The sequence below is a fragment of the Netta rufina genome (assembly GCF_964035555.1).
Source record: "Netta rufina genome assembly, chromosome: 1".
Lineage (NCBI taxonomy): Eukaryota > Metazoa > Chordata > Aves > Anseriformes > Anatidae > Netta > Netta rufina.
Genome location: NC_140123.1, coordinates 197,260,981 through 197,273,331, shown reverse-complemented (window position 1 = coordinate 197,273,331; position 12,351 = coordinate 197,260,981). Strand labels below are relative to the sequence as shown.

At 34.8% G+C, this 12,351-nt stretch overlaps 1 protein-coding gene across 1 annotated transcript in view; it reads left to right on the top strand.

The window, feature by feature from the left end:
• Nucleotides 1-5,034: 5,034 nt before the first annotated feature.
• The window catches only part of PCLO (piccolo presynaptic cytomatrix protein), a gene marked incomplete at both ends in the record, with an annotated part of 199,010 nt that continues 191,693 nt past the window's right edge, over nucleotides 5,035-12,351 (top strand). The window contains one exon of the mRNA XM_084306345.1: nucleotides 5,035-6,273. Within this exon, the coding sequence (XP_084162471.1) occupies nucleotides 5,035-6,273 (1,239 nt within the window). The remainder of the gene's footprint in view (nucleotides 6,274-12,351) is intronic.

Below are 12,351 nucleotides of genomic sequence, written 5' to 3'. Positions count from 1 at the left end.
TGCTTCTTTCACATCTATGATGATGTATACAATAGGGATACCTTTTTGTGCATTGCTTGCATAATACTAAGCCTTGAAGGGCCTTCAGCAAAATAGCTAAAAGCAAATTAAAGGATACACAGGCATTATACACATAAAAATTCTCATTATCAAATTTGATTACTAAAATTAAAATTTGCAAACAGAGCAGTTCCTAGAAAGAAAAAGAATGAGCTTTTCCTGAAGGTGCTAGGATGTATCTTGAAGTATAAGGGCATATGCATTTCAGAATTGTCATCACTTGAAGAAGTAGGTCATCTTTGTGTTGTTGTAATCTGTATTTCATCTGCTCAAAATAAAATGGAATATTTAATAGTCCCCACCCTATTAAATCTGAGGAGCAGGTAAATCCTGACATATAGGAAAAACACTGGCTCTTTGTACTTCTCTGGTAATTTGCAGCAGTGTTTTCAACTCTCTTGCAAGTGTTAACATTTGGTGGGGGATAAAAAAGAAGGGATCGTTAGTAATAACAAATCAGCTGACAACGTACCAAGAGTACTTTTAATTTTTTACTGGAGATGAAGCAAAATCTTAGGGCGTTAGAAATAACTGTCTGATTGTTCTACCTTTCTTCCACAGAATAATTATTTCAACATCCAAGATATGTCTATTCAGAAAGTCAGAGTCCCTGGAGGCTTCTGTTAGTAAGCAAGGATACAAATTTGAATAGAAAATGTTAAGGATGGGGAAAAACAAAAAAAGAGGGTCCAAGCAGTGGTTGCACATCATTACTGAATTTAAAGACTCCGGAGCAGTTTGGGGAATAAATAGGCAATATCCAGTTTACTGGTCAAGGCCAATGTGTCTTCTTCTATATCCTTATGTTCTCATTTATCACTCTACTTTAAATAACTAAAGTAGCTAAAATGTAAAGAATTTAGGGTCATTTTTCTCCACAGGAGATCTTTTTTCCTACCTGGCAATTTACTCATCTCTCTTAATTTGACAAATTAATGGTGTCACAGATTCAGTTATTTTTCTGGTATTCCAGGTGTGTTGAGCATGTAATGGTTTAATTTTTACTTGTAAAATAAATGATACTTTCAAAAGCAAAAAGTTGTATGATACAGGCTTATTCTAGTAAATACGTATTGACTTTTAGCATGTGGCCCTTTTCTTTGTCACAAGGATCAATTCAATTATCTTTCAAATTATTTTCTAAAACTTTGTAAACATTTGAGTTGTACTAATAGAGCTGTAGTTACCAGGAGCAGTTCTTAAAATAAATAAGAGCAGATATGAGTTATATATGGGTTAGCTGTGTGTCAGTTGGTTTGGATGGATTATATATATCTTACAGTTATATTTAGTACATGGTTTTCCATAAAGATTCTGTTTGATAATGTGATTACATTAGGTAGTGAAAGCTAACAAAATTTATTTTTTCACAGATGTGCTTCATCCTTTCTTATGTTCCTATATTAATTTTATTATTTTCCTTTACTAAGAGCAGTGAGGAGGAAGAATTAGGAAGGGATAAAGGTATGCTCCAACCATGACAAAGAAATTAATTATTTGGCCTCCAAAAGAAACTAAAACATTTTACTTCAGAGGTAAATTTAGAGATGTTCTGTGGGAAGTGTTTATTTTCACCTTAACAAATACATTAGGTACTTTGAGTTACTTTCAGTTAGTTTACCAATTGGTGTTTGCCAGGAGAGGGTAATCTATCCATCAACATACTGCAATGAAAAATCCTTGAACGACAGAGAGAAGGAGTAGTAGACCTATTGTTTTCAACTTGAACTCCTCTGGCATTGTGGCATTTTCAAAAGCAAAGGAACTGAAATGCTTGAGCCTTTGCATGACACTTTAAAAAATAAACAGTTGCAATGAATGTTAGATGTATGAACTTTTCACAATGGCATTTGTTTATTATAAAACCAAATGAGGAGGACATTGTAACACAGCTTCTTTGTACTGTCCAGCAATAAGAGTTTGTTTGGAAAACACAGTGGGAGAGCCACAGACTTAGAATATTAAAGCACATTGATATTGGTTGTGATACCAAGGATAATGTCTACTGCCAATTCAGGAACCAAGGAGTGTGAATATTTCTGTAAAGAACTACAATTTATCTAGTGAAGACTGCTGAAGAAAGATTATGTCCATTTCCCAAGTCCTAATAAATTTGGGTTGACAGGCTAACTGAAAAGATAGCCTAAGGAAAAACTAGCATTCAGGGCATGAGGTTAACTGAGGAAAAGTTGAGTCTTAAACTGAGGCATATGACTTCATGGTACAAAATTCAATTTACAGAGAACCATTCTGACAGTGAATTAGGAGCTAGAGGGCTGGTGATATAAGATTTGTATAGGTTATTTTGTGATCAAATATCTTCATGATTATAAAAAGATTGCATTTTAAAACACATAGCTTGAGAGATGTATTTTCCATGCCTACATAGCAACCCTAAGAAAAAAAAGAAAAAGAAAAAAAGAAGTGATAATTAGATACAAATATAACAAAAATCCAAGAGGACAATGGCAAGATTCATTAAATCACTGTGTATCTAGACAATTCCAGGTCATTTCACTAGCACCACTTACATCAGTATGGCAGGAAGGCAAGATTAGAACTTCCATCTCTTGACAAGGTTTAGCACAATTTGCCAATTCACTCATCATCAACTGCCTTTGCTCATATTTATTACTGTTACTTTCATTTTTAAGAGACTTGTTCTATGATGTCTTCAGCACTACTGTGTGTGAATCTAAGAAGGGGCATGTGTATGAGCAATGGAGGCTCACAGTTGCAGAGGTACTAAGTGCTACCTTACCAACAAAGCTAGAAGAAGTGATGAGTCAAATGCGGATGTGTACAAAAGGTATAAGCATAGAGACCCTACAGAAGAGATGTATTACCAGGAAATAAATGGAAACAATGTCATGCAGAAATGGAACTGTGAGAAGAACTTGTGCATTTAATGTACAAAGTAGCATGTTCATTAAATATATATGTAGTAAGTATGTGAAATGGAGCAAACTCTTGACCCATGGATTATTTCATGGTAGAAGACAATTATTATTATTATTTATTATTTTTTAATGAAGTAAAAGATAGTTAAGGCTAGCTTCTGATAAGCTTAACAACATTTGAGTATTATTCCCATGTTCTGTACTGAAATAAGCTCTATTGACATAAGTAGTAATGGTAACATTTCTGCCTACTGTTTGAAAGAATTTATTGGTCTTTTTGAATCTACAATAACTTTAAAATAAAAATGAACTGTCATAATTATCTAGTCAGCTTTGTGTAGTAGCCTTTTCAGTCTTTCTGAGAACAGAATCAAAAAATACTATGAAATTGTTTCTTTATTCTGTGTTCTATTTATAATAAAAAATATCTAGTATATTTAGAATTCCTGATAGTACTACTATCATAATTTTTGTGGATTTAAGGCCAAATTAGTTTCCAGATGTATTAATTTCATTTTTAGGTTATAAAACATAATTCACAGCATAGTTATGTTTTCCAGTATTGATTTCTAATTTCTAAACAGGCCACACCAAAAAGAAAGGAAGCTATAGTTAAAAAAAATAATAAATAAATAAAATAAATAGATAAATAAAATCCAGGGAAATCCCTAACAGGAGTATTTTCAAGAAAGATAATTTTTATTTTGCACATTCTTCACAAATGAAGCTGTTTTTATTCCTATTTCCTAATTAATGCTTTCCAGGCAGATTACAGGTAGTAGCATTTTAAGGGTTAATCTCCTTTGGAGGGTTATATTTTAATGTTTTAGTGTTTTTTCTACAGAAAAAAAAAAAAAAATAAATCTAATAGTCTTATACAGATCTGCATTCAGTTAGGAATTGCAAAAGGTATAGTAACTATTAGGGCCTTGACTGCATTTAGAGACAGACAATTCAGTGAATAAACTCCATTTATTGGGACAACATTGCCAAATGTTTTTTCATAAATATGTATTTGTGTCAAGTAACAGGATTCACTAATTTAATCATTTTCTATAGAAGTAGAAAATTAATACATAAGGCAATTGTTAGTTGACCTGAATGATAGTGAGTGCCATCATGCAATCTTCTACCCGACATTAATTTCTTCAAATAAAAACATTTTATACATTAAATAGACTTTAGCTGCACTTCAACAAAACTAGCCTACCTACCCAATGTTGTTAGATTTTATCTCACATTCAATTGTCATTTCATCTGCAATTCTTGTCATTTACATTTAACTTGTTAGCCTAATCTTTTTTTATCTTTTTTTTCCCCTGTTTTTTTTTGTTTGTTTGTTTGTTTGTTTTGTTTTGTTTTTCCAAAGGGGTAGCACAATACTAGTTGTTCGGTTAGTTAGTTTTCTGTATTTAAAATGTCTTTTTGCTGTTCTAAAGAAACTGTACCCCAAGCCCCACTGGAAACTGTCTCATGTAGTGGCTAGGCAACTGGCAATAAGATCTTTTGTAGTCTTGTCCTTGTCTTCCTGATTTTCTTTGAAGAAGAGTAAAAGACAGTATTCAGCAGAGATTAAGTAGTAAAGAGAGCAAACATATACTTTCTTTGGGGTTACTAACTTAACCAGTGATACATAAACACAAATTCAAGAGAGGAACATAATTTATGAAGAAAAATACAAAGGTCCATGAATCCCAGTTCATCTTCTTTTACTCAGACTTACGAAATTAGAGGCAGATTTTGGCAGATTATAGTCTTCAAGAAAAAAAAAAAAAAGGTTTTAGGAATACATAAGCAAACTTTGTACATAAAGGTCATCAATACTTAGGGACAATGTAATTATTACATTTCACAATCTATTTTTCTTTTTGTTCAGCCAGGCTTTCTGGAACATGACATACTTCATTTTTATTTTTTTTAAAAAGGTATTGTGGATCATCCTGCAGGAGCAGCAGACAAAGAAAATGCCTGTTCAGTGCTCATAGGATAGAGCTTACAAGTATTTTAATGGCAACTGTACCAGCTGAAAACACAACGTGATTTTACTGTTAAGTTTTCAAATAAGTAACTTCATATGTTTGTTGTATCACAGGTACAGGAATGGCTGTGCTTAAACTGCCAGACCCAAAGGGCAATGTCAGGACAACTTGGAGATATGGGCAAGGTGCCACTTCCAAAACCAGGCCCTTCACAACCAGTATCCAAACCACCTGCAACTCCTCAAAAACAGCCTGTGCCTGCCGTCTCACATTCCCCTCAGAAGACTTCCACACCGCCTACTCCAGCAGCCGCAAAACCTAAAGAAGAACCAGGCATTCAGAAGGAAGTTCCAAAGCTTCAGCAGGGGAGGTTGGAAAAAACATCATCAGATGATAAAATCCAGCAAGGAATTCAAAAAGAAGATGCAAAACTTAAGCAGAGCAAACTTTTCAAGACACCCTCAGCTGATAAAATACGTGTCTCTCAGAAGGAAGACCCCAGACTCCAGCAAACAAAACTGACAAAGACACCCTCATCTGATAAAATTTTACATGGAGTTCAAAAGGAGGATACAAAATTTCAAGAGGCAAAACTGGCAAAAACATCTTCAGCAGATAAAATTTTGCATGGAGTTCAGAAGGAAGACATAAAAATTCAAGAAGCAAAATTGGCAAAGTTACCCTCAGCTGACAAAATTTTACATGGAATTCAGAAGGAAGACCCAAAACTCCAACAGATGAAAATGGCAAAGGCACTATCAGCTGACAAAATCCAACCTTCAGCTCAGAAGGAAGATGCACAACTTCAGGAGGTGAAATTGTCCAAGGCTGTTTCAGCTGATAAAATTCAACATGGAATTCAGAAAGAAGATCCAAATCTTCAACATGTGAAAATTGCAAAAGCTTCTTCAGTGGAGAAAATCCAACAGGAAGCTCAAAAAGAAAAATCAAAACTTCAGCAAGAAAAGCTGTCAAAGACACTTTCAGCAGATAAAATTCCTGCAACAGTAAGTTCAGATCAAAAGAAAACTTTAAGCAAATTTGAAGAAGATAAAAAACCTCTGCTCCCAGAAAAGAAGGCACCACATTCAGAGGACAAAAAAGAGCAAATTATAGCTGAGGCAAAAGACCATGTTGCTGTACATAAAGGAGAAGTTGAAGCACCTTGTGAGGAACTGTATGCAAAGAAACAAGAGGATGCTAAGAAAGAGGGTTTGACAACTGGGATTACCCAAATGGTTTTGAAAGCTGAAAAAGCTGAGGAAGAAGAAACTCCCGTTCAAATGTCACGTGTGCTAAGATCTGGCCATGTGGAAACAGTGAGAGAAAAAATGGTAAGTGGCTTTTTCCCCTTCCTTTTCTTTCTTCCTCCTTTCCTCCCTCCCTTTTTGCTACAATTTAGAATCTGATTCTGATGGACTTAGTATCTTCCTTCCCTCCCTGTATCTTTATTGTTATTCTCTGTACAAGATGATTCTTAATGATAAAATCAATGACTCCTGTTTGATAAGAGTTACTTACCAGTTAGTTCTATTATTTAAGTGCAACTTTCAAATAGTTCTGGCATGATTTTCCGTTTAAATAATTAAGCATTTGAAAGTAAATCAAAGTTTCTGTTCAAACAGTTTTCAAATACTTCTGATTTATTTACCTGCTTCCATGGACTCTCAAGGCTTTGGAGTTTAATTGTTGAAGTGGGAACATTTTCATTGTTCTTAATCACAAAAGCAAATGAGATGTGATGGTAAAAGGTGCTGTGTTTTTCACTACCAAAGTATAATTATAGAATCGTAGAATGGTTTGGATCAGAATGGAACTTAAAGGTTCCAAACTCCCTTCCATGGGCAGGGACATATTCCACTAGATGAGGTTGCTTATCCAGCCTGATGGGCCAGATCTAGTGCAGTGCTCTGCAGGGGAAGGGAGATTGGGCACTCTACTGCAAGCTGTGCCAGGCCAGCCAGGCTCAGGGCCAGGCAACTATTTCTGCCTTCTTTTATTTAGCAATACAGGCATGATCAGCAAGCACACAACAGTCAGTTTGCTGTAAAGCAGGAGGTATTTCGTAAGAGAAATGCATTCTTCAAAATGAAATGATTTCAAAACAGCCCAGTACTATTGTATGTATCAAAAACAGTCTGGTTTGTCACTAGGTCCTTCAAAGGTCCTCTTGCAGTGATTTCAGCATGTTCTCTTCTGTCCCGTCTGGAAAAGACCAGCATCCTGATTTCTGGAGAGCTGCTGTCATTCGTACTCACCGTCTCACCTGAGCTCTTGCCTGCCATTCTTGTGGCAAACCTCAGTCAACACGACTTTGCAGGGGCTCTTTAGACCACTTGACATTAAAGAATGTAAAGAGAATCATATAATGGTTTGGGTTGGAAGGGACCTTAAAGATCACCCAGTTCCAACCCCCTGCCACGGGCAGGGACACCTCTTACTAGACCAGGTTGCTCCAAGTCCCCTCTAACCTGGCCTTGAACACTTCCAGGGATGGGGCATCCACAGCTTCTCTGGGCAACCTGTTCCAGTGCCTCAGCACCCTCAGAGTAAAGAACTTCTTCCTTATATCTAATCTAACTCTACCCTCTTTCAGTGTAAAGCCATTCTGCCTTGTCCTACCACTACATTTCCTGACAAAGAGTCCCTCCCCAGCTTTTCTGTAGGTCCTCTTTAGGTATGGGAAGGTCGCTAGAAGATCTCCCCAGAGCCTTCTCTTCTCCAGGTTGAACAACCCCAACTCCCCAGCCTGTCTTCATAAGAGGTGCACCAGCTCCTTGATCACCTTCATGGCCCTCCTGTAGACTCCTTCCAGCAGGTTCATGACCTTCTTGTGCTGGACCCCCTGAGCTGAATTATATTCAGCATTCCACGTGGGGTCATATGAGAGCCAACCAGAGGGGGAAAATAAACTCCCTCGGCCACTCTGCTTTTGATGCAGCCCAAGATACAGTTGTCTTTCTGGGCTGCAAGCTCACATTGCCAGCTTATGTCGAGCTTCTCATCCACCAGCACCCCCAGGCCCTTCTCCTCAAGGCTGATTTCAATCCATTCTCCACACAACCTGTATTTATATTTGGGATTGCACTGTTCCAGGTGCAGAGCCTTGCACTTAGTCTTGTTGGCAAGGTTTGCATGGACCCAACTCTCAGGCCTCTCCAGGTCCGTCTGAATGGCATTCCTTCCTCCAGCATGTCGAGTGCAACGCTTTGCTTGGTGTTGTCTTCCGACTAGTTCACAGCGCATTCAATCCCACTGTCCAAGTCTCCAACAAAGCTGTTAAATAATGCTAGTCCCAATAATAAACATTTGAGGAATATATTGTGATTTCTGAGCATGGTATGTTAATGTATGCAACCTTTACATCTTTTTACTATTTCATTTGCCTATCCCAAGTGGAAAACTACTTTCAAGTTGGGTTTTTGGTGGGCTGTCAAGTTAAATCAATGGATGAGTTTGTGGTAATATGTATTAGATGGCTGCATTTCTAAAAAAAAATATTTTCTGAATCTGAAGTCAGTAACAAGTACTTACAACAATAACTTACCTGCTGAAGTGGGTAACATGTAAAATTTGTTGGGAAATTACAAATCATGTGTGTGGGTTTTTTTTGCTTGTTTGTTTTTGTTTCAATACTGCAAGTTAGGTGTTGATCAATATGTTGGAAAACTAGGAGTAGGTTGAAGAAGACTTTAACATTTGCCAAAATTATGTTTCCTAATAATATCAGTCAATAAGTAATGTAGTAATGTTTTTGTGTTTGTTTTTTGTTTTTTTCTATTTTTTTGATAACCAAGTTATCTGACCAGAAAAATAATGTGATTTGGAAATTGTGCTGTGGCATGTTCTGTTAAAAATACGATTATTTTTAGAAATCAAATTCCCTGTCTGAGATGCAAATCCCATCACATGATGTGTTCACTCCTCTTCATGGTATCAAAAGATAGGATATCATCTGATTGTACCAAGGGAATGTGAATTCTGATCCGAGTAACATAGCCAGAGTCCCCCCTTCTGGAAGAAACAAGGAGATCTAACAACAGGGAATATTAGTTTGATTATTTTATATTAGACATGAGGCCCTATTGCAGGATTTTCCAGGAAGAGCAAGCTTAATTTAACAAAATGTCTCTTCTGCGTTTTGTTTTTTTTTGTTTTGTTTTTTTTTCCTGGACAAATTCTGAAAACTGAAGTAGACAGATTTTTTGATGTTATTGTTAGAAATACTACTTTTTATGTTCAAAAAATCTCTAAAGAAAAGTTTATCACATACTAGTCTCAATCCTGTTTTCATTTCATTGCCATTTTTGTTTTCTACAAAGATGAGAAAGCATGTGGCACTCCAGACAAATCTAAGATACATATACTTGATTCTGTCTCTGATTGCAACACATTTTTATTGTAAATTAATTGATGATTTCTAATTATCTGTTGATATATTATGAGGTACTCACATGCCTATATTTCACCTTTCTTTCTCTTATGTTTTATTTGCTCCTACTGTCTTTAGCTTTCTTTTACTTGTGTTATTGGATTTTGAAGAACACTTAGATAAAAATTAGAAAGTGTAATATATTAATGCAAAAAGAAAGTGCATAGATATCCTCTTTTAGGTATTTTTAAAAATAGAACACTCTTAAATACAAAACAACTGAATGAATGAAAAAGGAATAGCTAATTTTAAACACAGCTCTCTTCCCCTTGCTATCTCCTCCCCCCTAAAAAACAAACAAACAAACAAACAAACAAACAAAACCACCTTCCCCCTTTTTGCTCATTGGTGAAATAATTCAAGAAAAAATAAATTAAAAAAAAAGATTTCTGAATGTTATTAATTTTTTTAATGTTTACTGTGCTTTACGTTGAATATTTCTAGATACATTTTTTTTTTTCTCAAGAGAGGAAGAAATCCTATGACAGAAATGGAAAATGAAAGAACAATTTAAGTGTTGCACACTGATACCATTTGGATGGTTAAATAATAAAAGGTTAAAGGTTCTGATACAGTAAAATCACTGGAATGAGCCTTGGAAAATCTCCCACAGACCTCAATTTTATTTAGAGATCTGCCATCCTTTGAAATAAATGTGAGTTAAATATTTAAATATTTTAAAGATTTGGGCCTCAAATTAGGATCATAGGTATCACAAAGCAATTTTTCCTTCAAATGTTCCTTTTTCAGTAGTATTTTAATCTATAATTTCTTCAAACAGATATCAAGGAACAAACTATCTTTGCTCATGATTTACAGGTCTTTTTCCCGATAAACTGTCTTTTAACGTGCAGTAGTATTTAGGTGTTCTAACACTATATTATGACATATAATTTTGTGAATATAAAACAGTTGTCTTTGGACCCAAATACAAGAAGTTTACCATATGTACATGAACACATTACAATGTGGTGAGTTGGAAATGTAATTACAACACATCAGCTATATTATGTAAGTGTCCTAATTACTGTCTTCTCATGTTTGCTGAAGAATGATCATGTGCTAATGTTGAATAACTGGATAGAAATTAGTATACTGCAAATTGGAATCATAATTCTGATGTATGATATTAGTGACAAAACACAGACCAAGGAGCCAGAAGAAGGAAAAGGCTTGTCTGTAATCATTTTTTTTGTGGGCACAGGTAGAAACAGTTTACTCAACCAGTCTTTTTTTCTTTTCTTTCTCTTTTCTTTTTTCTTTTCTTTTTTTTTTTTTTTTTTTTTCTTTAAACAAACTGGATATGTCTATTTATTCTATAATGAGAATGACCTTTTTAAAATCATGAGTTCCTCTGCAAATTAAAATTTCTGCAACCGAATGTAATCTTGCTAATTATAAATAATTTTAAAAACTGACAAGACTTTTTTTACATCACAGTTTTCTTTTAAAGGAGTTCTGATTTAATCTGATAACTAATTTGAGTTTTTAAAGCACTTTAAAGCAGTTCCTGTCACTTATTTTAAAATAATTTTAAAAGTGAGGAACTGAAGGAATAAATAGTTTCTAAAGGAAAAAGCTTCTAATGAAAAATAGTTGCATGCTGTATTTTAATTGGAACTGTAGAAATGTCTCTGGAAAAGTAGGAATGCATTCTACATTAGATCATATTTATGATTGGTACAAGTTAAAGAGATTGCATTTGTTGTTTCTTAATAGTCAACAGCAGCCTATAGCATTTATAAGTCTTTTCATTCATCATGTCTCAAGAAGATTCTTCCATCATTGCATATATATTACAGCTAAATTTGTCAAGTACTAAAAACTGAAAAGGCAAACTTTCAGAAAAGAAACACCATTAAATTATTCAGAAATGCCCAGTATTTCAACATGAACCAAAGTACTTCCCACTTCACCAGCAGAAGTGTGCTTTTCTCTTATTGTCTTAAATGCATTTTTCATCTCTAAGAGTTGATACATGATACATATATGTATGATACTTAACAACAGTATACTTTCCTCAGTATTTTGTTATTCTAAAAATCTTATGTTTAATCATATGTTTACAAGTTTGGCAATGATGTCTTTGTGTGTGATACATACATGCTAACCATGTCCAAAACAGATTACATTTAAGAACAGATGCAGCTAATGACAATGTCTTAGTTCTCAGGCTGCATAAAAAAGGTAAAAAAAAATGCACCGAGACTAAAGATTATTATATGTTGCATGCATATGACTTCAAAACATGATGTGCAGAATAATTTTTTCATGGCGAACCACAGGAAAGATAATTCTACATATAAAAGTAATAGAAAACATATTTATATCTTAGAAGCCTTAAAAAAGAAAGCTGTATTTTCTTATTGCCTTCATTACTAGTGACAAAGAAAGTCTCTAGTAACTGTAGAACTTTTTCTTCTCATTACTGTACATATAACACTTTTCCCAACACGGTTTCCTATTACTAATAGCAGTGATGCTATGTCATACACTGAGGTCCAACAGGCAATAATAATACTCATTTCCATCTCTTATTGGTTGGTCATTGGATACCACACATTGGATTAAGAGATAATGGTACCATTACAGATTAGAAGGAGAATGCCTAAGGTTGTTCCTTTTCCACTATCTTTTTGCCTATCTCTTTCTGATCTTAACTAATGTGTTGATGCCTTTTGTCTCTACTTTACAAGTCATTGTACCACTTCACCTCCCTATGGAGAACTAAGATCTGAGATCTAGGATCTTCTTCTGAGATTCACTTTCACTACCACAGAGATCTCACTTCTGAGATTTCACTTTCACTTTCACAGTTAGTCCATCAACTTCTAGGAGACCTTCTGAGCTTGAACAATGTTTGAGTTTTCTAGAAGCTAATCCAAATTGATCCCAGTGTGTGCAATTGGACATGTTTTTATAAATACGGACATATTGGAAATAAAATAATGATTAAATATAATTGCTGAAATTGTTACAG